At 43.6% G+C, this 27396-nt stretch overlaps 2 protein-coding genes across 4 annotated transcripts in view; one reads left to right on the forward strand and one right to left on the reverse strand.

The window, feature by feature from the left end:
• Positions 1–1788, reverse strand: part of c7h2orf76 (chromosome 7 C2orf76 homolog) — an 89771-nt gene extending 87983 nt beyond the window's left edge. Inside the window, exon 1 of one of the 3 annotated variants that reach the window (XM_068035135.1) lies at positions 1708–1788. In XM_068035135.1, the coding sequence (XP_067891236.1) occupies positions 1708–1746 (39 nt within the window). In that variant the 5' untranslated portion in view covers positions 1747–1788. The remainder of the gene's footprint in view (positions 1–1707) is intronic. The other 2 variants (XM_068035137.1, XM_068035134.1) reach the window with 2 other exon arrangements.
• Positions 905–16972, forward strand: dbi (diazepam binding inhibitor (GABA receptor modulator, acyl-CoA binding protein)). Its single transcript, XM_068035139.1, has 4 exons — positions 905–1011; positions 15575–15692; positions 15777–15839; positions 16619–16972. Exons 1-4 carry the CDS (start codon positions 1003–1005, stop codon positions 16693–16695), a joined length of 267 nt encoding a protein of 88 aa, XP_067891240.1. The 5' UTR covers positions 905–1002; the 3' UTR covers positions 16696–16972.
• The last annotated feature ends 10424 nt before the right edge of the window (positions 16973–27396 follow it).

Below are 27396 nucleotides of genomic sequence, written 5' to 3' on the forward strand. Positions count from 1 at the left end.
CTCACTATTGGGTTAATTTCCTCTTTCACCATCAACGCAACTCCACCGCCTTTAGCTTTTTGTCTGTCCTTCCTAAAGACTGAATACCCTTGGAATTTAATTTTCCATCCCTGGTCACCTTGCAGCCACGTCTCTGTAATCCCGACGATATCATACCCGTTTACATCTATTTGCACGATTAATTCATCCATTTTATTGCGAATGCTCCGCACGTTAAGACACAAAGCCTTAAGGCTTGTCTTTTTAATATTACTTGTCCCCTTCCCACTATTTTTTCCTGTGGCCCTGTTTGATTCTGGCCCCTTTATTTCTCTTCCTATCACTTTTCTTATTCCCCTTACTGTCTTTTGTTCTTGTCTTTGATTCCCCCCTCCTCTGACTCCTTGCAAAGGTTCCCATCCCCCTGCCATTTTAGTTTCAACCCTCCGCAACCACTGGAGCAAATATTCCCCCTCAGACATCAGTCCCGGTCCTGCCCAGGTGTAACTGTTTGTACTGGTCCCACCTCCTCCAGAACCAGTCCCAATGTCCCAGGAATCTAAAATCCGCCCCCTCACACCATCTCTTCAGCCACCTATTCATCCAATATACCCTGCTATTTCTACTCTGACTAGCACGTGGTAGTAATCCTGAGATTACGACATTGTTGCATGGAGTTGCATAAAATGGTGGATTTCCTCTGTCGTATTCTCAGTGGCTTTTGTAATCATTTACTTCCGAATGAGTGCACAGTTGGGCACGCATACGGAGCAGGATATTAGTCTGCACTGAACGCTACCCCACTGGTGATCTTAATCAATGTTACAGCCTGACACCACAGCCAGTGATTGCGAAACAATGTACAGTGAAGGGGCGGGGCCATGGGCGAGTGGTCGGGGAACGTCAGCGCGCGCGATGTGGGGCCACCAATCAGAGGAGGCTCTGTGATTGGAACAGGCGGAAGCTGGGCGAAGTCTGCAGAGATTGTAAGAAGTCAGGGTGGAGAAGCAGCGATCAGTGGCAATGGCACAGGTAACAGTCGTGTCTGGGGTGGGGACGTGGTGTAAATGCGTCGGGAGCTGGGTTTGGAGTAACATAGTGGATAGAAATGCTGATGGTATTTGCAGCTGGAGTAGAAGCGCTGAGCCTGTGTGTCAATGAGAGGAGAGGCAGCACAGCCTTTCTACTCACTGCCCTAGAGCTCCAGGCTCTGCATTCACGCCCTGTGCCCAGTCAGTGCTGCCATTGTCTGTGGGCCGGCTGCGTTGGATACCGCGGAAAGGGGGACCTTTGGCTCGGTCTGGGGAAAGTCTCTTCGACCAAAACCTGCAGCAGCATTCAGTTCTGACCTCTCCGTTTGCTGCTCCCAAGCAAATGCGGAGTCAAAGGGGGAATTTCCGGATGGTCGCAGTAGGCGGGGGTTGTTTCGCTGGTCTCCGCAGCCTGGAATGGATGGGCACGTTTCTGTTTCACATGGTCCGGTGCGGGATAGGAAACCCCAGCGGGAGCGTGTACAAGTTGGAGGAACAAAATGGATGGGAGGGTAATACAAAAGAAAATGTAGTTTCGCCTACGGTAAACGGGTTTCCTCATTGAAAATATTGGTGGTGTAAAAAGATCTGTTGTAAGTGACCTTTGTACATCCGAAACATCGTAAAGCTGCATTGAGGCGTTAAAAATATATTTTAAAAAGCTTTTATATGAAATGGTTGCAGAAAGATCACATACCATACAACTGTGGATGTTGGTCAATGGCCCTGGTACCATTATCTACCAGTCCTCTCGTTGATTAAACGGCGCTGTAGAAAATGTCACCAATAGTGTTATAACATGTAAACCAATGATTGAGGGAAGAGTCTATAATTGTGCACTCTCATGATCAAGAAATTAATTCCAAGCGACGGTCTGTCGTAATACAGCTACTAAAGGTTTACCTGTTAAATATTAAAAATAATCTGGCTTTGAGCAGTGCCCCCTTTATAACTATTTGTTAATGTTGGATTATTACTGAGATAGGACTATGGAAATTGCACAGCTAGGAATGTTCCATGTGAGCCCCAATTTTTCCAAAAATTGTTTGAGTTGACCCAATGCCTTGGTTTGCATGGGCGGCGCAGTGGTTAGCACTGCAGCCTCACAGCTCCAGGGACCCGGGTTCGATACTGGGTACTGCCTGTACGGAGTTTGCAAGTTCTCCCTGTGACTGCGTGTGTTTTTGGTTTCCTCCCACAGCCAAAGACTTGCAGGTTGATGGGTAAATTGGACATTGTAAATTGCCCCTAGTGTAGGTAGGTGATAGGGAATGTAGGTAGGTGATGGGGAATATGGGATTACTGTAGGGTTAGTATAAATGGGTGGTTCTTGGTTGGCACAGACTTGGTGGGCCTGTTTCAGTGCTGTATCTCTAAATAAATGTACTGGAGGCTCAAGATGGGCTGTGCCACGTTCCTGAAATTTGACTAGACTATTAGTTCATGGCAATTGTATTGGCCTGGATTTTGCAGTCAGCAGCAAAGCAAGAGAGCTTGCTAAACTGGAAGAAAGTATCCCACAAAGATCTAGTGATATCTGTGGTAGGAATTTCCCCTTCCTCCGTGGCAGTTTAAATCTGGTGCCAAATCAAGGGGATGTGGCATTCAGCAGCAGTGATGTCAGCAAGCAGGTATGCAGTCATTCAAATTGAAGTATTCATGCGCAGCAAACCAGGAAGTTAAAAGCACAAATTTTTCACAATTTAAATTATCTGCTAGTGAAATAAATGTGAAATAGTGAATTAAAAAAGTGAAAATAAAGATGAACTGACTTTAAAAAAATTGTCTTTAAAAAATATGGAATTTTTAATCAGTGAAGAAATTTGACATTCTGCAAATGTAAAATTAGTTGTTTTTAGGGCCAGTAAGAGTGGATAGCAGTAATTATGAAGTTAGTGCACCGTTTAAAAATCCCATTACACTGGTGTAACTTTTCCCCAGGATTTTTACAGTGAAGCTAACAGTGGAAGTGTTCATCAATTCAGAATTGCAAGGGAAATAACAGTCTGTGGAATCCTCTGCAGTGCACTCCATGGAGGAGCGAAAACTCACTGACAGCAATTTCTGCATTATTCTGTGCATGCCTGAACTCCCAAAGTTCTTTGTTTTTTTCAATCAAGAAAAGATGTCAAATGCTGATAGGTTCTGTCGTTACCAAAGCAAAATCCAGGCTATGTGTAACCATATTTGACTGGAGGTGTAAAATCTAGTGAGGTAGAAGCTAGCTATTAATGGGGAAGTTGTTAATTTGCCAATGAGCTGCCCTTAATTTTTTTTTCTCATTAACGACTTGCATTTATATAGCACCTTTAATGTCCCAAGATGCTTCACAGGAGTGTTGGGAAACAAAATTTGACACCGAGTGACATGAGCTACTAGGGCAGATGACCAAAAGCTTGGTCAAAGAGAGATGTTTTAAGGAGAGCTTTAAAGAAGGTACAGAGGTTCAGGAAGGGAATTCCAGAGCTTGGGGCCTCAGCAGCTGAAGGCGTAGTTGCCAATGGTGATAGTTTTAAATCAGGGCTGTGCAAGAGGCCAGAATTGGAGGTGCAGGTATGAGCTTTGTGGGGCTGGTGCAGGTTAGAGATGGGGAGGGGCAAGAACATGGAGGGAGTTGAAAATGAGGTTGAGTATTTTAAAATCGAAGCATTGCTCAACTGGGAGCCAGTGTAGTTTAGTGAATACAGTGGTGATGGGTGAATGGTCGTCTTGCGAGTTAGGGTACAGGCAGCAGAGTTTTGAATGAGCTTAAGTTTATGGAGGATGGTAGGCTGGCCAGGAGTGTTGGAATAGTCAAATCTAGAGGTGGCAAAGGTATTGATGAGACTTTCAGTAGCAGATGAGCTGAGGAGTCGGGCGGTATTATGGGAGTAGGCAGTTATAGTGGTGGTGTGGTTATGTGGTCGGAAATTCACCTCTGGGTTGAATACAGCACCATGGTTGTAACCAGTCTGGTTCAGTTGTCAGGGAGAGGGTTGGAGTTGGCTGTTAGAGAACAGAGTTTGTGGCAGGTTGGTGTCTGTCTTCCCAATATTTTGTTGGATGAGGATTCAGCACCTCCAGTATTGAATATTGGACAAGCAGTCTGACAATTTAGAAGTAGTGAGATAGTCAGTGTGCATGTAGAACCTGATGTGTTTTCAGATTATGTGACTGAAGGACAGCATGTAAATGACAAATGGTAGCGGGTGAAGAATAGATCCTTGGGGAAACTCCAGACTGTGAATAATCAACTCAATGGCTTGAACAGCCAGTTGTCATTGTGCACATAGGCACTAATGATATAGGTAAAAAACGGGATGAGGTCCTACATGCAAAGTTTAGGGAGTTAGGAGCCAAGTTAAAAAGTAGGACCTCAAAGGTAGTAATCTCAGGATTACTACCAGTGCCACGTGATAGTCAGAGTAAAAATGAAAGAATAGTCAGGATGAATGCGTGGCTTGAGAGATGGTGCAGGAAGGAGGGGTTCAGATTTTTGGGACATTGGGACCGGTTCTGGGGGAGGTGGGACTATTACAAATTGGACGGTCTACACCTGGGCCGGACTGGAACCAATGTCCTTGGAGGTGCTTTTGCTAACGCTGTTGGGGAGGGTTTAAACTAATGTGGCAGGGGGATGGGAACCAATTGAGGTCAGTTGACAGTAAGGAGGTAGTAACAAAAGCCTGTAAGGAACTAGATAATGAAGTCAGTGTGACTAAGGGGAAGAGCAGGCAGGGAGCAGATGATGAATATAAAGGGACTGGTGGTCTGAGGTGCATTTGTTTTAATGCAAGAAGTGTAGTAGGTAAGGCAGATGAACTTAGGGCTTGGATTAGTACCTGGGAGTATGATGTTATTGCTATTACTGAGACTTGGTTGAGGGAAGGGCATGATTGGCAACTAAATATCCCAGGATATCGATGCTTCAGGCGGGATAGAGAGGGAGGTAAAAGGGGTGGAGGAGTTGCATTACTGGTCAAAGAGGATATCACAGCTGTGCTGAAGGAGGGCACGATGGAGGACTCGAGCAGTGAGGCAATATGGACAGAACTCAGAAATAGGAAGGGTGCGGTAACAATGTTGGGGCTGTACTACAGGCCTCCCAACAGCGAGCGTGAGATAGAGGTACAAATATGTAAACAGATTATGGAAAGATGTAGGAGCAACAGGGTGGTGGTGATAGGAGATTTTAATTTTCCCAACATTGACTGGGATTCGCTTAGTGTTAGAGGTCCAGATGGAGCAGAATTTGTAAGGAGCATCCAGGAGGGTTTTCTAGAGCAGTATGTAAATAGTCCAACTCGGGAAGGGGCCATACTGGACCTGGTGTTGGGGAATGAGCCCGGCCAGGTTGTTGAAGTTTCAGTAGGGGACTACTTTGGGAATAGTGATCACAATTCCGTAAGCTTTAAAATACTCATGGACAAAGACGAGAGTGGTCCAAAAGGGAGAGTGCTAAATTGGGGGAAGGCAAACTATACCAAAATTCGGCAGGAGCTGGGAAATGTAGATTGGGAGCAGCTGTTTGAAGGTAAATCCACATGTGATATGTGGGAGGCTTTTAAAGAGAGGTTGATTAGCGTGCAGGAGAGACATGTTCCTGTGAAAATGAGGGATAGAAATGGCAAGATTAGGGAACCATGGATGACAGGTGAAATTGTGAGACTAGCTAAGAGGAAAAAGGAAGCATACATAAGGTCTAGGTGGCTGATGAAAGACGAAGCTTTGAAAGAATATCGGGAATGTAGGACCAATCTGAAACGAGGAATTAAGAGGGCTAAAAGGGGTCATGAAATATCTTTAGCAAACAGGGTTAAGGAAAATCCCAAAGCCTTTTATTCATATATAAGGAGAAAGAGGGTAACTAGAGAAAGGATTGGCCCACTAAAGGACAAAGGAGGAATGTTATGCTTGGACTCAGAGAAAATGGGTGAGATTCTAAACGAGTACTTTGCATCGGTATTCACCGAGGAGAGGGACATGACGGATGTTGAGGTTAGGAACAGATGTTTGATTACTCTAGGTCAAGTCGGCATAAGGAGGGAGGAAGTGTTGGGTATTCTAAAGGGCATTAAGGTGGACAAGTCCCCAGGTCCGGATGGGATCTATCCCAGGTTACTGAGGGAAGCGAGAGAGGAAATAGCTGGGGCCTTAACAGATATCTTTGCAGCATCCTTAAACACGGGTGAGGTCCCGGAGGACTGGAGAATTGCTAATGTTGTCCCCTTGTTTAAGAAGGGTAGCAGGGATAATCCAGGTAATTATAGACTGGTGAGCCTGACGTCAGTGGTAGGGAAGCTGCTGGAGAAGATACTGAGGGATAGGATCTATTCCCATTTGGAAGAAAATGGGCTCATCAGTGATAGGCAACATGGTTTTGTGCAGGGAAGGTCATGTCTTACCAACTTAATAGAATTCTTTGAGGAAGTGACAAAGTTGATTGATGAGGGAAGGGCTGTAGATGTCATATACATGGACTTCAGTAAGGCGTTTGATAAGGTTCCCCATGGCAGGCTGATGGAGAAAGTGAAGGCGCTTGGGGTCCAAGGTGTACTAGCTAGATGGATAAAGAACTGGCTGGGCAACAGGAGACAGAGAGTAGCAGTAGAAGGGAGTTTCTCAAAATGGAGACGTGTGACCAGTGGTGTTCCACAGGGATCCGTGCTGGGACCACTGTTGTTTGTGATATACATTAATGATTTGGAGGAAAGTATAGGTGGACTGATTAGCAAGTTTGCAGACGACACTAAGATTGGTGGAGTAGCAGATAGTGAAGGGGACTGTCAGAGAATACAGCAGAATATAGATAGATTGGAGAGTTGGGCAGAGAAATGGCAGATGGAGTTCAATCAGGGCAAATGCGAGGTGATGCATTTTGGAAGATCCAATTCAAGAGTGAACTATACAGTAAATGGAAAAGTCCTGGGGAAAATTGATGTCCAGAGAGATTTGGGTGTTCAGGTCCACTGTTCCCTGAAGGTGGCAACGCAGGTAAATAGAGTGGTCAAGAAGGCATACGGCATGCTTTCCTTCATCGGACGGGGCATTGAGTACAAGAGTTGGCAGGTCATGTTACAGTTGTATAGGACTTTGGTTCGGCCACATTTGGAATACTGCGTACAGTTCTGGTCGCCACATTATCAAAAGGATGTGGATGCTTTGGAGAGGGTGCAGAGGAGGTTCACCAGGATGTTGCCTGGTATGGAGGGCGCTAGCTATGAAGAGAGGTTGAGCAGATTAGGATTATTTTCATTAGAAAGACGGAGGTTGAGGGGGGACCTGATTGAGGTGTACAAAATCATGAGAGGTATAGACAGGGTGGATAGCAAGAGGCTTTTTCCCAGAGTGGGGGTTTCAATTACTAGAGGACACGAGTTCAAAGTGAAAGGGGAAAAGTTTAGGGGGGATATGCGTGGAAAGTTCTTTACGCAGAGGGTGGTGGGCACCTGGAACGCATTGCCAGCGGAGGTGGTAGATGCGGGCACGATGGAGTCTTTTAAGATGTATCTAGACAGATACATGAATGGGCAGGAAGAAAAGAGATACAGAACCTTAGAAAATAGGCGACATGTTTAGAGAGAGGATCTGGATCGGCGCAGGCTTGGAGGGCCGAAGGGCCTGTTCCTGTGCTGTAATTATCTTTGTTCTTTGTTTTTTGCAACCATTGTATCTGAAGGTTATTGACCTCTTTCTGACAGATACCTTAAGATGTCTATTCAAAGTTGCAGCTGAAGGAGAAAGTCCCCAAAATAGTTGAGATTGAGGAGTTACTCCAAGTTAAATGCCCCACTGAAGAGGACTAACTTTGTGTAAATCTATTTTTACACCATTCCATGAATATGTTTTGCTGAATGATAAATGGTGAGGAGGATGCACAGAGGCTATAGAAGGGTATATAGACTGGATGAGTGGGCAAGACATGGCAGATGAATACAATGTGGTGAACTGTAGTTATCCACTTTGGTAAGAAAAATATTTTTTTTAAAACTGTTTTTTGAATGATAGACTGTGAAATGTTTCCATTCAGAGGGACCTGGATGTCCTTTGTACATGAATCACAAAGTTAATGTACAGCGACAGCAAGCAATTGGGAAGACAAATGGTATGTTAGCTTTTGCTACAAAGGGTTTGGAGTGCAAGAGTAAAGTGTTGCTACAATTATACAGGGCATTGGTGAGGCTGCACCTGGAGTATTAGTCATTTTCCTAAGGCAGGACATACTTTCCCGAGAGGGAGTGCAACAAAGCTTTGCTCGACTGGTTCCTGGGATGAGGGGATTGTCCTATGGGGAGCATTTGAGTGGACAAGGCCAATATTCCCTGGAGTTTAGAAGAATTAGAGGTGATCTAATTTAAATATATTAAATTCTTAAAAGGCTTGTCAGGGTAGATGAAGAGAAAATGTTTTTCCTAGCTGGGGAGTCTAGGGTCACAGTCTCAGAATAAAGGGTTGGTTGTTTAGCACTGAGATAAGAAATTTCTTCACTCAAAGGGTTGTGAATCTTTGGAGTTCTCCTATGGCAAACATGAGAAGCAGAATGCAGACTGGTTTCAATCTTACTTTTTGAAGAGCTGGAACCTGTCATAGCTGCTAAGTGCGTTGCACTGCTGAACGACAAGAAGGCCCCCAGTGACATCCATAGCACTTAAAGCAGCCAGAAGCACTGCACAAAGAACAGCTGGGCGCTGCGCAAATGAATACTGGCAACACCTGTGCAGTCATATACAGCTGGCCTCCGATACCGGAAACATCAGAGGAATGTATGATGGCATTAAGAGAGCTTTTGGGCCAACCATCAAGAAGATCGCCTCCCCGCAAATCTAAATCATGGGACACGATCACTGACCAATGCAAGCAAATGGACCGCTGGGTGGAGCACTACCTAGAACTGTACTCCAGGGAAAATGTCACTGAGACCGCCCTCAATGCAGCCCAGTCTCTGCCAGTCATGGATGAGCTGGACGTACAGCCATCAAAATTGGAACTCTGATGCCATTGATTCTCTAGCCAGTGGAAAAGCCCCTGGGAAGGACGGCATTACCCCTGAAATAATCAAGTGTGCCAAGCCTGCTATACTTTCAGCACTGTACGAACTGCTTTGCCTGTGCTGGGACAAGGGAGCAGTACCACAGGACATGCGCGATGCCAAAATCATCACCCTCTATTAAAACAAGGGTGACCACAGTGATGGCAACAACTACCGTGGAATCTCCCTGCTCAGCATAGTGGGGAAAGTCTTCGCTCGAGTCGCTTTAAACAGGCTCCAGAAGCTGGCTGAGCGTGTCTACCCTGAGGCACAGTGTGGCATTCGAGCAGAGAGATCCACCATTGACATTCTGTTCTCCCTTCGTCAGATACAGGAGAAGTGCCGTGAACAACAGATGCCCCTCTACATTGCTTTCATAGATCTCACCAAAGCCTTTGACCTCGTCAGCAGACGTGGTCTCTTCAGACTACTAGAAAAGATCGGATGTCCACCAAAGCTACTAAGTATCATCAACTCATTCCATGACCATATGAAAGGCACAATTTAGCATGGCAGCGCCTCATCAGACCCCTTTCCTATCCTGAGTGGCGTGAAACAGGGCTGTGTTCTTGCACCTACACTGGGATCTTCTCCCTGCTGTTCTCACATGCGTTCAAGTGTTCAGAAGAAGGAATTTTCCTCCACACAAGATTAGGTGGCAGGTTTTTCAACCTTGCCCATCTTAGAGCGAAGACCAAAGTACAGAAAGTCCTCATCAGGGAACTCCTCTTTGCCGACGATGCTGCATTAGCATCTCACACTGAGTGTCTGCAGAGACTCATTGACAGGATTGCGGCTGCCTGCAACTAATTTGACCTAACCATCAGCTTCAAGAAAACGAACATCATGGGACAGGATGTCAGAAATGCTCCTACCGTCAATATCAGCGACCATGCTCTGGAAGTGGTTCAAGAGTTCACCTACCTAGGCTCAACTATCACCAGTAACCTGTCTCTCGATGCAGAAATCAACAAGCACATGGGAAAGCCTTCCACTGCTATGTCCAGACTGGCCAAGAGAGTGTGGGGAAAATGGCGCATTGACACAGAACACAAAAACCCGAGTGTATCAAGTCTGTGTCCTCAGTACCTTGCTCTACGGCAGCGAGGCCTAGACAACGTATGTCAGCCGAGAGCGACGTCTCAATTTTTTTTTTTGAGATACAGCACTGAAACAGGCATTTCGGCCCACCAAGTCTGTGCCGACCATCAACCACCCATTTATACTAATTCTACATTAATCCCATATTCCTGCCACATCCCCACCTTCCCTCAATTCTCTACCACCTACCTATACTAGGGGCAATTTATAATGGCCAATTTACCTATTAACCTGCAAGTCTTTGGCTGTGGGAGGAAACCAGAGCACCCATGCGGTCACAGGGAGAACTTGCTCTGCACAGGCAGTACCCAGAATCGAACCCGGGTCGCTGGAGCTGTGAGGCTGCGGTGCTAACAACTGCGCCACTGTTCATTCCATCTTCGCTGCCTCCGGAGAATCCTTGGCATCAGGTGGCAGGACTATCTCCAACGCAGAAGTCCTCGAGGCGGCCAACATCCCCAGCATATACACCCTACTGAGTCAGCGGCGCTTGAGATGGCTTGGCCATGTGAGCCGCATGGAAGATGGCAGGATCCCCAAGGACACATTGTACAGCGAGCTCGTCACTGGTATCAGACCCACCGGCCGTCCATGTCTCCGCTTTTAAAGACGTCTGCAAACGCGACATGAAGTCCTGTGACATTGACCACAAGTTATGGGAGTCAGTTGCCAGCGATCGCCAGAGCTGGTGGGCAGCCAGAAAGGTGGGGCTAATGTGTGGCAAGTCGAAGAGACTTAACAGTTGGCAGGAAAAAAAGACAGAAGCGCAAGGGGAGAGCCAGCTGTGTAACAGCCCCAACGACCAATTTTATCTGTAGCACCGGTGGAAGAGTCTGTCACTCTAGAATTGGCCTTTATAGCCACTCCAGGCGCTGCTTCACAATCCGCTGACCACCTCCAGGCGCATATCCATTGTCTCTTGAGACAAGGAGGCCAAAGAACTCAATCTGCCATCTTGTCGCCCACTTACTATATCTCTTTTGCAGCCTCTGTGTCCTCCCCACTAAAGCCTGGCTCGGGTATAAAATTAAAACCCAACCTGACCCAAGCCAGAGCCCTTTTAATTTTATTTCACCCCACGCCCAACCCGACACTAATCTTCTGTTCCGGCAGCAGGCGATTCCTGTTACTTCCCAGAAGCAGTGTCCAGCCCAACCCACCACTAGCCTGAATGCTGGACTTAGAATTTCGACCTGACCCATGTAGTAAACTTTACTCCCCATAGCTTGCCTTTCCACCTAGCTTTGTATCATCAGCAAACTTAGATACATTGCTCTTTGTCTCTTCTTCTCGGTCATTTAATATAGATCAGTGCTGAAGTCCTGGCACTGATCCTTGCAGCACTCCACTATTTACTGATTGCCAACTTGAAAATGCCCTGTTTATGCCCACTCTTTGCTTTCAATCCACTAACCAATCCTCTGTCCATGCTAATATTACCCCCAACTCCATGAGTCTTTATCTTGCCAATTAACCTTCTGTGTGGTACCTTTATCGAATGCCTTTTGGAAATCCAGGTATACTACATCATATGGCTCCTCTTTATGTACCCTACTAGTTACATCCTCAGAAAACACTAATAAATTTGTCAAACAGGATTTCCCTTTAGTAAAACAGGGCGGCGCAGTGGCTAGCACCACAGCCTCACAGCTCCAGCGACCCGGGTTCGATTCTGGGTACTGCCTGTGTGGAGTTTGCAGGTTCTCCCTGTGAACGCGTGGATTTCGGCCGGGTGCTCTGGTTTCCTCCCACAGCCAGGTTGATCGGGAAATTGGCCATTGTAAATTGCCCCGAGTATAGGTAGGGGGTAGGAGATTTGTAGGGATGTGGTAGGGAATATGGGATTAATGTAGGATTAGTATGAATGGGTGGTTGATGGTCGGCACAGGCTCAGTGGGCCGAAGGGCCTGTTTCAGTGCTGTATCTCTAAATAAAACCATGTTGACTTGTTCCAATCATACTGTGCTTTTCTAAGTGCATTGTTAAGACTTCCGTAATAGATTCCAGCATTTGCCCAACGACTGTTCGGCTAACTGGCCTGTAGTTCACTGTTTTCTCTCTCCCTCCTTCCTTTGAAAAGCGGTGTAACATTTGCCAACTTCTAATCTGATGGGACCATTCCCGAATCTAAGGAATTTTGGAAAATTATAGCTAGCACATCACTATCTCTGCAGCTATCTCTTTTTAGAATCCTAGGGTGTAGCCATCAGGTCCTGGGGACCTTTAGTCCCTTAATTTTCTCCAATATTTTCTGATATTTCCTCACATTTTAGCCCTAGATTACTGTCTCTTTCTGGTATGAAATTTGTGTCTTCTACTATGAAGACAGAAACAAAATACTTGTTCAATGCCTCTGCCATTTCCTCATTCCCCATGATTTCTCCTGTCTCTGCTTCTAAGGGACCAACATATACTTTAGCTACTCTCTCCCTTTTGAGATACCTATAAAAACTTGCAATCTGTTTTTATATTACTGGCTAGTTGACTTTTTTTTTTTTCCTTCATCAACTTTTTGGTGGTCCTTTGCTAGTTTCTAAAACACTCCCAATCCTTAGACTTGCTCCTCTTTTTTAATACTACCCTTAAATTCTTGAGCTGCGCATAGGTCTTTCTTGCTGTGTTTTTGTTTTTTCAAAGAAATGTATTTTTATTTAAAATTTTGTATTATCTTTTAAAGGTTTCCCATTGTTCATTTACTGCCATACCTTTTTTAGATTTTTTTTGTTAGATTTGAGATACAGCACTGAAACAGGCCCTTCGTCCCACCGAGTCTGTGCCGACCATTAACCACCCATTTATACTAATCCTACACTAATCCCATATTCCTTTTAGTCTATTTGCCCAATTTACCTTAGTCAGTTCTCCCCTCTAACCTATGAATTTGACTTTGTTTAGGTTTAAGATTCTTGTTTGTGATTGGAGTATGTCCCTTTCAAGCTTAACATGGAATTCAATGGTAGTATCACTATTTCCAAGTGGATCTTTTACTATGACATTACTAATTAACCCTGCTTCATTACACTATACTAGATCTAAGATAGCTTTATCCCCAGTTGGTTACATATGGGGTCCAGATTCGTAAGTTTTGTATCTGACAAAGTACACCTCCGGGCAGCAGGTTCTTGCTCCTTCAGTGCCACTTCCACTTGTTTCTGCTCACTTGTGCTCTTCAGTACATCATGTTCCATTGTACAAATCTCAAAATTCAGCAACCCCTGTCCCCGGAATCTTTTGGTGCTTGTCATAGTTGTAGTGAGTGATGCAGGATTCTGTAGGGGAGGTGGTTGTTTCAGCAGGCTTTTCATAGGGACCTAAAAGATTAAATAGAAAACATCTTAATGCAAACATTCAAACTGCTTGTATTGCACGATGTTGTTTGTGATGCTACTGTAAGATGGAACAAAATGGTACTAGCCCTGGGCTTGACTCTGGCTTCACTTTCCCTTTATTGCCCCTGTCCACTGACTTTTTGGAAGGCCCCCTCCTATCCCCAAGCATTGCATGCATTTGATTTTAACAAAGGCTGCTCCTGACTCCATAGAAGAGCATCCTTTCTTGCAGCTTCTGATGGAGCAAGACTTTCAAAGCTGCATCAAGCAGATTGCTTTTTACCTTGATTGTTGTTGTGGTCAGTCTCAATGCAGAAAGTTTCTTTCTCAGCCATGTACAGTCCAGCTTTAAGACTGGGAGTGTCAGCTGTTTAACAGTAGTTCTCGCCAGATATCCCTTCAGTGATCTAGGCTGTTCCTTGCTTATAAATTCACGGTCTCTAGGATATTTGACAAATTTAGCTACAACACACCAACAGTTAACATTGCATGGAAAAGTTAATGAACTGTACATGCACTTAAAGTGCATAAATATGACCAGTCTAGACACGACTACACTGCATTAAATTAGAATGCGTCTGGGTGTTCCAGTGGTTCAGTATCAACCCATGACTGACCTTACTATAAAATCCTTACATATGTCATTAACTGTCTGTCTCTGGCCAAGGTACACTGGGAGTGCTGCCTGCATTCAGTTCTGGTCACCAAGGCAAAAGGCAACATCCACACTCAAAATTCTGAAAGGGATGACTAGCAATGATCCCTCCACTGCTTGTGGCCAGTTTGTTGCACTACATGATTCCTTTAAGATTGCTGCACATGCACACAGCCTGTTAAGCCCCTGCATGGCACATGTCAAATGGCTGTGCATCCATGCTGCTTAAAGGGAGCATTGGTCATTAGCTTGATTCCTAGTGTCAGAAGTGAGTTGTGAGTGACAGGTAGAAAACATGAATTTTTCAGTTTTGAAAGTTGGTGTATAAGATTGGATCTTTTATAGAAGAACATGCTAAGTGGAATAGAAAACTTTAATACTGAGCCCTGTTTCCATTTCTCCAATACTGCTGGACAAGGGGAAATAGATATAAACTAGTAAAATGATAACTATGCACTGATGTCTAAAAGTAGCTTTTTACACAGATAAATGCCTTCATGGAGAGTAATTCAGTGGGAAAAACCCTGGAATCATTCAAGAAGCAGTTGAATACTAATTGTAGGGTAGAAATGGTAGGTTTCTACAGATTAGTTAGCCAGTTGGGCCAATGTCTTCTCCATCAGTGGCGAGATGAAATTTTTAACAGCAGTAGCTTGAGCCGCCATGCACTGTCAGCAAGTATAAAGTGTAATGCATTACAAGATATGACCTTTAACAAACTACTTTCTTCAATTTAATCACAAGCTAAATTCCTTTCAAGAGGACTGAAAGCGTGTCTCAAACCCACATCACATAATCTAATTGGAAATTGTGTTGTCTGTAGCTCACTGGAACCAAGCACCAAAGGAGCACTGAAGCCAATTTTTTTTATTAAAACCTCATCTTTATTCTGTTCAGTTACCCTTATCAACTGAATGTTGTGGAAGAGTTGGAATTTATATCCAGTCATGGCTTCACTCACCCACTGCAAGAAAGGGAGATGAAAAAGCAAATAAAAAATGATTTAATGTTTTTCAGATCAGTTAAAGGGCTGAAAGGCACCAAGCTGCTAAATTACATGCTATATGTTTGAGAGAAGGGGATCTATACTCCTGTAACTGGCCTTTCATGTGTCTATTTCTGCCACAGACTTGAAATTCAGAAATTAAATATGCTCAGTGTTCTTGGAATAAGCCAGTTTATAGACAAATATGGAAAAAGGAATGATGAGACTTAGATGGCCTGTTATTGCTGTCTAAATAGATTACACTGACTCAATACATATGCTATAAGTGTAATCATTGTAGTGCAGTCCCGATGTGCAAATATTGCCTGTTTGTGTTGGTTCCTTCAAAAAGGAGCCTGGGTTTAACTAGTGTGGAGCTGTATTATGGAGCCTATACAGTGCACACAACCAAGTATCTTGGACAGGATTATGACCATTGACCATATTTTGTTGATTGTGATTTGAGGACTCATTCTTTCTGTTTAGGGTGATTTTGAAAAGGCAGCGGAAGAAGTTAAGCAGCTCAAATCTAAGCCATCTGATGAAGAAATGTTGGTTATCTACAGTCTGTACAAACAGGCAACCGTTGGAGATGTCAATACAAGTTAGTAATAAAGCTCAGCGCTAATATCAGTTATAGCAGAACTGCTGTTCATCTACTTTCTAAATACCTTTTTTATTTTCTCAGATCGTCCTGGCATGCTTGATATGAAGGGAAAGGCCAAGTGGGATGCATGGGATGCACGTAAAGGTTTGTGCACAAACCCTAAATAAATTTTTGTTTCTTTATAAATTCTGCAGAAATGAAGGCTGCTAATTACCGAACATAACTGTACAGTAAATGGCATGGGTTTGAAATTGTCCATCAATTATGCTATGTATCAGATGCAGGAAGTTCTCTTGATGTGTTACAATTCAAAAAGCCTGTTAATTATCCTGTGTTAAGTTGCTGCTCTCTATCATCTACCCTAAACCAGTAACATCAGCTTCCTAGTTAATCTGAAATCTGGCTTGGCTTCTGACTATAAATACTAATTGGAACATTAAGTTAAATGACTTAAGAGTAGCTAGTAATAGGAGACTACCTGTGTAAAATTAAGTCTGTACTATGAATGTAAAATGATTAGTGTCTGTCATTTGTTAACTGATACTGATCCCATGTGGCCTACTATTGTGGCAGAACCTCTTATTAAAGGGGGAGAGAACTTAAAATGAACACCCAAATTGTAGCCTGGTGTTCATAGTTTCAGCCTAGATACTTAAGTTCCAGAAATATTTTGGTCTTTTTTAATGTGGCGATGCACAATTCTGTGTCACTTACTGGCAGTCAAAATGTAGATTCTGTAAAGATTCTGACTTTTTGATTGAGTTTAATGGAGCTGTTTAATTTGTACTCTGATAATCCAATTTCATGGAGTTGTTTTTGGAATGTTTATTCAGAATTGCATTGCTTACATTATGAAAGTGATCTAATTTATAAAACAACCTGAGGACAACTTTTTATAATTAATTGACTTACTACTTTAATAGGAACAAGTAAAGACGAGGCAATGAAGATGTACATCTCAAAAGTTCAAGAGCTGAAAGAAAAATATGGCCTGAATTAAAATGACCTTTTAAAGAAGACTTGGATTTTAGTTTATAATTGTAGAAAAAAAAAGCACTGACTCATTGAGATAATTTGTTTCCTCAATACATAGAGGAGATGATATCTAAATAAACCAATTGCCTTAATTGTAGCTACATTTGTGGTTAATTTTTATACTACATGGCAGTTTATATCACTTACTAGTGCATATCCATACTTGTGAACTGAATACTGGCTTCACCTTGTAAGAAAACCTTGTAAGAAAAATAAAATTGCAGCAGGGCTTCAATTACTAATTTCTGTTTGTGGTGTCTGTTTTGAATATGAAGTACCTCAATAAGGTTACAAGCATTTAAGCACCTCCAGACTTGCCTCAAAATGAGCTTTCATCTCTAGGAACTGGATGGAGGCTCCAAAAATATGTTGCATTTGGGGGGGTGGGGGGGGGAGGTGGGTGGTGGTGCTGGTGTGTTGATGAGATGAAAGGTGTGGTTTTTTTTTGTTCTGATTTTCACTCTCCCTTACCTGCTTTCCTTGACATAGTTACCTTGCTGGAATATGACCTCATGGGTAGCAGCAGCTTTCCTGTACCTTGCAGAATTGTCCATTTGTAATGTGACTAGACAGCAAAAGGGTCATTTTAACCTAGCTCGCCTGCAAGGAAACTGAGCTAGCTATCTTTAAGAAAATAGCTAAGGAATGGTAGGTGGATCATTATATGAATAAAAGAAAGTTGAAGCACATTGAAAATGTAAAACATGCATGTGATAAAGATGAACATAAAGAAAAAGTCGATGTATATTGAGTATATCTGTACCCCAAGTCAGATTTCAGTAATTCATTTAAATTATTTTACAATGATTTGAGCTGTTATACCCATGAAAGAGTAATGTAGCAAAACTTTCAATTGTACGTTCCATCGTGCAATTTAACTGTGTCTAGGGTTTAGATAGGTTAAATGAGTGGGCAAAAAGGCAGCAGATTATAGAGTGGTTACAGCACAGAAGGAAGCCATTTAGCCTATTGTCTGTTTCAGCTTTCTGCAACACTAGTTCACTCTTCTGTCCTTTCCCCTTAGCCCTGCAATTTATTTTTCTCCATTTGCTTACCAATTCCCTTTTGAAAGCCACAAATGAATCTGCCTGCACACTCAGGCAGTGCATTACAGATCATAACCACTCGCTGCATAAAAAATTTTTTTTCCTCATATCGCCGTTTGTTCTTTTGCCATTCACCTTAAATTGGTGTCTTTTTTGGTTCTCGACCCTTCTGCCAATGGGAATAGTTTCTCTACTCCATTGAAATCCCTCTTCATATTTTGAACACCTCTATCAAATCTCCTCTTTCCCAGAAGAATATCCCAAGCTTCTCCAATCTATCCCTGTAACTGAAATACCTCATCACTGGAACCATTCTTGTAAATCTTTTTGCATCCACTCTAAAATCTTCATACCCTTCCTAAAGTGTGCCCAGAATTAGACCGAACACTTCAGTTGAGGTTGAACCAGTTTATCGTAACCACCTTGCTTTTGTACTCTGTCTCTATAAAGCCCAGGATCCCATATGACTTTTTAACCACTTTCTCAACCTGTCCTGCCACCTTCAACATTTTGTGCAGATATACCCCCAGATGTCTGTTCCTGCACTCCCTTTAGAATTGCATCCTTTATTTTATATTGCCTCCCTTCTTACCAAAATGTATACTTCACACTTCTCTGCATTTAATTTCATCTTCCATGTGTCTTCCCATTCCACCAGCATGTCTTTGTCCTCTTGAAGTTTATCACTATCCTCCTCACAGTTCACAATACTTTCACGTTTTCTGTTTACAAATTTTAAAATTGTGCCTTGTACACCCAAGTCTAGGTCATTAATATAAATCAAAGCCCATGGTCCTAGTACCAACTCCTAGGGAACTCCACTGTATACCTTCCTCCAGTCCAAAAAAACAACCGTTCACCACTATACTGTTTCCTGCCACACTGCCAACTTTGTATCCCTGCTGTCACTGTCCTTTTTCATTCTATGGGCTTCAACTTTGCTGGCAAGCCTATTATGTGGCACTTTATCAAATGCCTTTTGGAAGTCCATGTATATCACATCAACCGCATTACCCTCATCAACCCTCTATTACCTCATGAAAAAGTTCAATCAAGTTAGTTAAACATGATTTGCCCTTAACAAATTTGTGCTGGCTTTCCTTAATTAGTCCACACTTGTCTAAGCGAATATTAATTTTGTCCTGGATTATCGTTTCTAAAAACTTTCCTGCCACTGGGGTTAAGTTGACTGGCCTGTAGTTGCTGGGTTTATCCTTGCATGCTTTTTTGAACAAGGGTGTAGCATTTTCAATTCTCCATCCTCTGGCAATCACCCCTGTATCTAAGGGGGATTGGAAGATTATGGCCAGTCATTCTGCAATTTCTTCCCTTACTTCCCTCAGTATTCTCTGCATCCTGTCCAGTCCTGGTGACTTATCAACTTTAAGTAGTTAGCCTTTCTAATGCCTCTATCAATTTTTAGCTCATCCAGTATCTCAACTACTTCCACTATCACTATGATTTTGGCAGTATCTTCTTGGTAAAGACTGATGCAAAGTACTGATTTAGTACCTCAGCCATTCCCTCTGCTTCCATGCATCTGTCTCCTTTTTGGTCTCTAATTGGTGCCACCCCTCCACTTACTACCATTTTACTATTTATATGCCCATAGAAGATTTTTGGATTCCCTTTCATGTTGGCTCCCAGTCTTTTCCCATACTCTCTCTTTGCATCTCATTTCCTTTTTCATTTTCTATATTCAGCCTGGTTTGTTCTTGTATTAAGCTGACATTTGTTGTACACACCCTTTTTCTGCTTCATCTTACTCTCTTTCTTTCATCATCCAGGGGGCTCTAGCTTTAGTTGCGCAACTTTTCCTCCTCATGGGAATGCATCTTAACTGTACCTGAACTATCTCTTTAAAAGCAATCCATTGTTCCATTACTGTTTTGCCTGCCAATCTTTGATTCCAATTTACCTGGGCCATATCTGTTCTGTCACCAGTGAAATTGGCCCTCCAATTTAAGTATTTTTGCTAAAGATTGCTCCTTGTCCTTTTCCATAAGCTAACCTAAACTATGATCATTGTCCCCTAAATGTTCCTCTACTGACACTTGATCTATTGACTCACCTAATTGGAAAGATGCTGATCAAGAAAATTGTTCTGAACACACTTCAGAAGCTCTTCCCCCCCCCCCCCCCCCCCCCCCGCAACTCTCCCCACTTTATCCTTTAAACTACTACTATCCTAGTTCATTTTAGGATCATCAAAGTTCCCCATTATCACTGCTCAATAGTTTTTGCACTTCTTTGTAATTTCCCTGCAAATTTGCTCTTGGATATCTTTCCCACTTTCGTGGCCGATGGAATACACCCAGTAGTGTAATGGTACCTCTAGAGTTTAACTCTGACCAGATGGAATTTAATGTGGAGGTTGAGGTTATTCACTTTGGTAGGTAGAGTCGAAAAACTGAATATTTTTATCAAATGGGAAGAAGCTATTCAATGTTAGTTGTCAGTGCAATTTGTGTGTCCTTGTACAAGCAACACTAAGTTAACACACAGGTACACCAAGCAGTTCGATAGGCAAATGGTATGTTGGCTTTTATTGCGAGGGGTTTGGAGTACAAGAGTAAGAAAGTCTTGCTGCAATTGTACAGAACTTTGGTGAGACCACACCTGGAGTACTGCATACAGTTTTGGTCTCCATACCCAAGGAAGGAGATGCTTGCCTTAGATGGGGTATAAGGAGGTTTCACTGGATTGATTCCTGGGATATGAGAGTTGTCCTATGAGGGAATATTGGTGTAGAATAGGCCTATACTCTGGAGTTTAGAGGAATGAGAAGGGGTCTCGGTGGAAGCTTCTGAGAGGGTTTAACAGGGTAGGTGCTGAGGGGCTGTTTCCACTGCCTGGAGAGTCCAGAACTAGTCTCAAGATAAGGGGATGGCCATTTCAGACTGATGAGAAATTTCTTCACTTAGTGGGTTGTGAATCTTTGGAATTTATCTAACCCAGAGGGCTGTGGATGCTCAGTTGTTGAGTATATTCAAGGTTGAGATTAATAGATTTTGGACTCTAAGCAAATCAAGGGATATGGGAATCAGGTGGGAGAGTTATGTTGAGGCTGGCTGAGAATTCTTTTTAAAAGTAGTCAAACTAGCAAAAGAAAAGAGAAAGACTTGCATTTTTATAGCCCCTTTCACGGCCAAAGGAAGTACAAAGTGCTTTATAGCCAATGATTTATTGAAGCTTAGTCACTTTTGTAATGCAGGAGTAGATCAAACAGGATAGTTCTGCGACTTTGTTGGGATTGCATAAATATGGCTACTAAAGGTGATGAAGATGTTTAATCTATTCTTCTAAATTATTCTTTGTGAAAACCTTAAAGAAACTTTTCCAATTTCCAATGTAGTAAACAGCAAAGTTATCATGCCCTCCAAGAAAATTTACATAATTAAAATGCTATACACAAATGGGCTAGAACTGGAGAAAAAAAATCGCGTGCATTCAAGCACTAAAAGCAGTGATCTCTGCAAATGCATTTGTTGGTTTGAATGCATTCTCAATGGGATAGTATATAGCTGTAATGTGGTTTTTTTTATCTCCATGCTGAAAACAGATCCTATAAATTTATAAGTGGGCATACAACAATATTATAGGCAAAATGGCATATCACTTACAGCAATGATGTATATCAGTACTGTAATTACACTGAATAATTGTTATAGTACTGTCCTTGTTTAAAGGCTGTCATTTGTGACTGAGTATTATAGCAGCTGTTTCAAAAACCTATGATTCAGATGTTGTACAGGTGCAAGTTATGGCCCATTAGCTAAATGAAACAACATGAAAAATTGTTTTATTCCATGTGTATGTAACTCCTTGTAGAACCTCCAGAGTCTTCAAATTATCTATGGAACACTGCATGTTGTTTACTGTTGAGTGTTTCAAGCACGTGAGTTGTCTATTTTGATTTTCACTCCTGGGACATGTCCGTCAGTGAGTAATGAAATAGCCAATCAGTCTAGAATAAATTATTTATCCAGCTTACTAGATGTGTGCAGGAAAAAGTGTAAGAACAGAACAATATTCATTTTATTCCAACTCTGGATGTCCGTCATGGTTTCTCTGTTGGCACTGCTCATCCCGTGGAGAATTCCATGTGGTACATTGTAAGATGGGATCTGAAAGTTAACAACCCAAAGACAGGCAGCTTATGCTGCAGAAAAGTACCTAAAGTTGATAAATTATCAGGAAAGGGCAAAGAAAATAACACATGTACAAGCTGCTAAAACTAACAAGTGAAGAAAAATGGGCTAAACATGTGGTGTGTGAACTGGGTAATTCCAAGATATTTTCCATTTATTTAAACTATCATGTCTTGTTACAAGCCAACTTCAATATATACAATAAAAGCAAAATACTGATGAAAGGTCACTGACCTGAAACGTCAACTCTGCTTCTCTCACCACAGATGCTGCCAGATATGCTGAGTATTTCCAGCACTTCCTGTTTTTATTTCAATATATACAAGAGATTTTGTACATAAGAGTAGTAAACATGCCACTAAAGCTAATATGTACAATATTTTGCATATTTATGCAATTGCCATTACTGAATTTAAAACAGAACAATGGCAGTGATTATATTACTGGACTAGTAATCCTGAGGTTCAGACTAGTGATGGAGGCACATTCAAATCCTATCATGGCAGCTAGGGAATTTAAATTCAGCAAATTAAATAAAAATCTAGTAGCAGTCATGTTGAAAATGAAACTCCCAGATTGTTGTGAAAACCCACCTGGTTCACCAATGTCCTTTAGGGGAGGAAATCTGTCCGGATGTACAGCGATGTGGTTGACTCTTAACTGTCCTCCTAAATGGATTAGCAAGTCACTTAGTTGTATCCAACTGCTACAAGAAACAATAAAACCGGACAGACCACCCTCATTTAGGCAAATACACACCCGGTCCAATCGACCCTGCAAAGTGCTTCTCACTATCATCTGGGGCCTCATGCCAAAATTGGGAGAGTTGTTCCACAGACTCGTGAAGCTACAGCTTGATATAGTCATACTCACAGAATCAAACCTTTCATCCAGCATCCATCACCATTCCTGAGTATTTCCTGCCCCACTGGTAGGATTTCCAAAGGTGGCAGCATAGTGGTATGCAATCAGGAGGGAATGACCCTGGGAATCCGGATCCCATGAAGTCTCACGGCATCAGGTCAAACATGGGCAAGGAAACCTACTGACAACCACCTATGGCCCTCCAGTACTGCTCCATCACTTGGTAGAAGGACTGAGGGTAGCAAGGGAAAAGAATGTACTCTGGGTGGGAGAATTCAATGTCGATCACCAAGAGTAGGTTGGCAGCACTACTACTGACCAAGCTGCTCAAGTCTTGAAGGACATGTCTGCCAGGTTGGGCCTGTGGTAGCTAATGGGTGAACCAACATGAGGGGAGAAACCTACTTGACCTGGTCCTCACCAATCTACCTCACAGACCCATCTTTCGATTACATTATTGGTAGGAGTGACCATTGCACAGTCCTTATGGTGATGATGCCCCGTCTTCACGCGAAGAACATCCTCCGTCTTGATGTGTGGCACCATCACTGTGCTAAAGGTGATAGATCCAGAACAGATCTAGCAGTTCAAAACTGGGTATCTATGTGTTGTGGGCCATTAGCAGCAGCAAAAATTGCATCCAAGTATAATCTGTAATCTCATGGCCCGGCAAATCCCTCACTCGACCATTACCTTCAAGCCGGGGGCCCAACACTGGTTCAACTAGGCCTGTAGGAAAGCATGCCAGGAGCTGGACCAGGCATACTTAAAAATGAGATGCCAAACTGGTGAAGCCACAGCACAGGATTTATATGTATGCTAAATAGCAAAAGCAGCTTGCAATAGAGCTAAACGATCCATAACCAAAGAATCGGATGAAAGTCCTGCCGCATCTAGTTGTAAATTGAGGTGGAAAAATAACTGCTAACAGGAGGAGGAGGTGGCTCCATGAATAGCCCCATCCTCAATGATGGCAGGGCCCAACATGTGAGTGAAAGAGACCAGGCTGAGGTGCTTGCAACCATCTTCAGCCAGATGGATGGTCCATGTTGGTCTCCTCCTGAGATCCCCACCATCACAGTAGCCAGTTTTCATCCAATACAATTCACTTCATGTTCTTTTCTTCTTTTGGGCCTCCTTATCTCGAGAGACAATGGATACGCGCCTGGAGGTGGTCAGTGGTTTGTGAAGCAGCGCCTGGAGTGGCTATAAAGGCCAATTCTGGAGTGACAGGCTCTTCCACAGGTGCTGCAGAGAAATTTGTTTGTTGGGGCTGTTGCACAGTTGGCTCTCCCCTTGCGCCTCTGTCTTTTTTCCTGCCAACTACTAAGTCTCTTCGACTCGCCACAATTTAGCCCTGTCTTTATGGCTGCCCGCCAGCTCTGGCGAATGCTGGCAACTGACTCCCACGACTTGTGATCAATGTCACACGATTTCATGTCGCGTTTGCAGACGTCTTTATAACGGAGACATGGACGGCCGGTGGGTCTGATACCAGTGGCGAGCTCGCTGTACAATGTGTCTTTGGGGATCCTGCCATCTTCCATGCGGCTCACATGGCCAAGCCATCTCAAGCGCCGCTGACTCAGTAGTGTGTATAAGCTGGGGGTGTTGGCCGCTTCAAGGACTTCTGTGTTGGAGATATAGTCCTGCCACCTGATGCCAAGTATTCTCCGAAGGCAGCGAAGTTGGAATGAATTGAGACGTCGCTCTTGGCTGGCATACGTTGTCCAGGCCTCGCTGCCATAGAGCAAGGTACTGAGGACACAGGCCTGATACACTCGGACTTTTGTGTTCCGTGTCAGTGCGCCATTTTCCCACACTCTCTTGGCCAGTCTGGACATAGCAGTGGAAGCCTTACCCATGCGCTTGTTGATTTCTGCATCTAGAGACAGGTTACTGGTGATAGTTGAGCCTAGGTAGGTGAACTCTTGAACCACTTCCAGAGCGTGGTCGCCAATATTGATGGATGGAGCATTTCTGACATCCTGCCCCATGATGTTCGTTTTCTTGAGGCTGATGGTTAGGCCAAATTCATTGCAGGCAGACGCAAACCTGTCGATGAGACTCTGCAGGCATTCTTCAGTGTGAGATGTTAAAGCAGCATCGTCAGCAAAGAGGAGTTATCTGATGAGGACTTTCCGTACTTTGGACTTCGCTCTTAGACGGGCAAGGTTGAACAACCTGCCCCCTGATCTTGTGTGGAGGAAAATTCCTTCTTCAGAGGATTTGAACGCATGTGAAAGCAGCAGGGAGAAGAAAATCCCAAAAAGTGTGGGTGCGAGAACACAGCCCTGTTTCACACCACTCAGGATAGGAAAGGGCTCTGATGAGGAGCCACCATGTTGAATTGTGCCTTTCATATTGTCATGGAATGAGGTGATGATACTTAGTAGCTTTGGTGGACATCCGATCTTTTCTAGTAGTCTGAAGAGACCACTAGAATTCACTTCATGTGATGTCAAGAAATGGCTGAGCGAAGGCTATGGTCCCAAACAACATCCCGGCTAAGTGCTGAAGACTTGTGCTCCAGAATTAGCTGCGCCCTAGCCAAGCTATTCAAGTTCAGTAACGACAATGACATCTACCCAATGTGAAAAACAGCCCAGGTATGTCCTGTCCACAAAGCAGGACAAATTCAATCTGACCTATCACAGCTCCATCAGCCTAATCTCAATCATCAGCGAAGTGATGGAAGGTGTGTATCAAGTGGCACTTACTCAGCAACAACCTACTCACTGATGCTCAGTTTGGATTCCGCCAGGATCACTTGGTCCAGAGCTCGTTACAGCCTTCATCCAAACATGGACAAAGGAGCTGATTCCAGAGGTGAGGTGAGAATGACTGTCCTTGACATCAGGGCAGCATTTGACTGAGTGCGGCACCAAGAAGTCCTTGTGAATCTTGTAATGTCAATGGGAATCAGGGGAAAGCACTCTGCTGGTTGGAGTCATACCTAGCACAAAAGAAGATGGTTGTGGTCATTGGAGGCCAATCATCCCAGCCCCAGGACACTGCTGCAGGAGTTCCTCAGGGCAGTGTCCTCGGTCCAACTATTGTGAGCTGCTTCATTAATAATGTTCCCTCCATAAGGTCCGAAGTGGGATGTCCACTGATGATTGCACAATGAGCGGTTCCATTTGCAACTCCTCAGATAACGAAGCATTCTGTGCTTGTATGCTGCAAGACGGGACAAATTTCAGGCTTGGGCTGATAAGTGGAAGTAACATTCATGCCATACAAGTGCCAGGCAATGACCATCTTCAACAAGAGAGAGTCTAACCACTTCTCCTTGATATTCAATTGCATTACCATCGCTGAATCCCCCATCATCAACATCCTGGGGGCGGGTGGTCACCATCAATGAGAAACTTAACTGGACCAGCCACATAAATACGGTGGCTACAAGCGCAGGTCAAAGGCTGGGAATTCAACGGCGGTAACCCATCTCCTGACACTCAAGCCTTTCCACCATCTACAAGGCACAAGTCAGGATGTGATGGAATACTCTTCAATTGCCTGAATGAGTGCAGCTCAAGAAGCTTGACACCATCCAAGACAAAGCAGCTTGCTTGATCGGCTCCCCATCTACCATCTTCGACATTCACTCCCTCCAACCACTTGCGTACCGTGGCTGCCGTGTGTACCATCTACACACTTCAACACCTTGCCAAGGCTTCCTCGGCAATGCCTCCCAAACCCGCAACCTCTACCAACTAGAAGAACAAGGGTGCACGGGAAAATCATCGCTTGTAAGTTCCCCTCCAAGTCACACACCATCCTAACTTGGAAATGTATTGCTGTCCCTTCAGTATTGCTGGGTCAAATCCTGGAACTCCCTCCCTAACAGTACTGTGGGTGTACCTCCACCACACGGGCTGCAGCAGCTCAAGAAGGTGGCTCAGCACCACCTTCTCAGGGATGTGCAATAAAAATGCTGGCCATGCCTTTGATGCCCACATCCTATGAATGAATAAACAAAATTCTTGCCCCGCAGTTGCTGGCTTCCTGACTCAAGTAGACAGATTCAAGGGATCTCAGATGCAAACTGCTGAAAACTGATATTTAGGAGCTTAATTTACATCACCCCTCGCTACACTTTTGAAAGCGCTAAGCACAAAGAACTGCCATTGACAAAGTGATTATCATCAGTTAGTCCAGGAATGCCCCATTCTGCCTCATTTACATTAATATATTGGTCTTGCAATGCCCAAAAATAAGGCTCCAGCAAATCTAGGTTGCATAAAGGAGAGAGAGATATAGTTCACCAGACCTCCACCTACCTTTTGCAGGCCTTTGCACTTTGCACCTTGGGGAATGGGTATTCTCAGCAGACATTCGGGGAAATTGGCCCTCAAATTTACACAAGGACGTGGTGGATAGACTGAACTGGGTAACTGTAAATAATGAGAAAACATCGTTATTTTCATTGATGGCAAGAAAAAGGGAGGGAAGAGAACATGATCCAGGAAAGCAGACTAAAAGGTCAGGTAGCCAAAAAGCTGCAACCATTCCAGCGCACACATGTGGTAAATCCTATGGGAACGCAGCAGAATGGTCACACATTAGGCCTAGACATGGATACACAATGTCCTGGCTATGCTG

Source organism: Heterodontus francisci, chromosome 7, assembly GCF_036365525.1.
Source record: "Heterodontus francisci isolate sHetFra1 chromosome 7, sHetFra1.hap1, whole genome shotgun sequence".
Classification (NCBI taxonomy): domain Eukaryota; kingdom Metazoa; phylum Chordata; class Chondrichthyes; order Heterodontiformes; family Heterodontidae; genus Heterodontus; species Heterodontus francisci.

Coding starts and splice junctions, on each gene's coding strand:
- dbi (XM_068035139.1), top strand. Junction 15,693..15,776: donor CGTTGGAGATGTCAATACAA/GTTAGTAATAAA, acceptor TTATTTTCTCAG/ATCGTCCTGGCATGCTTGAT. Junction 15,840..16,618: donor TGCATGGGATGCACGTAAAG/GTTTGTGCACAA, acceptor CTACTTTAATAG/GAACAAGTAAAGACGAGGCA.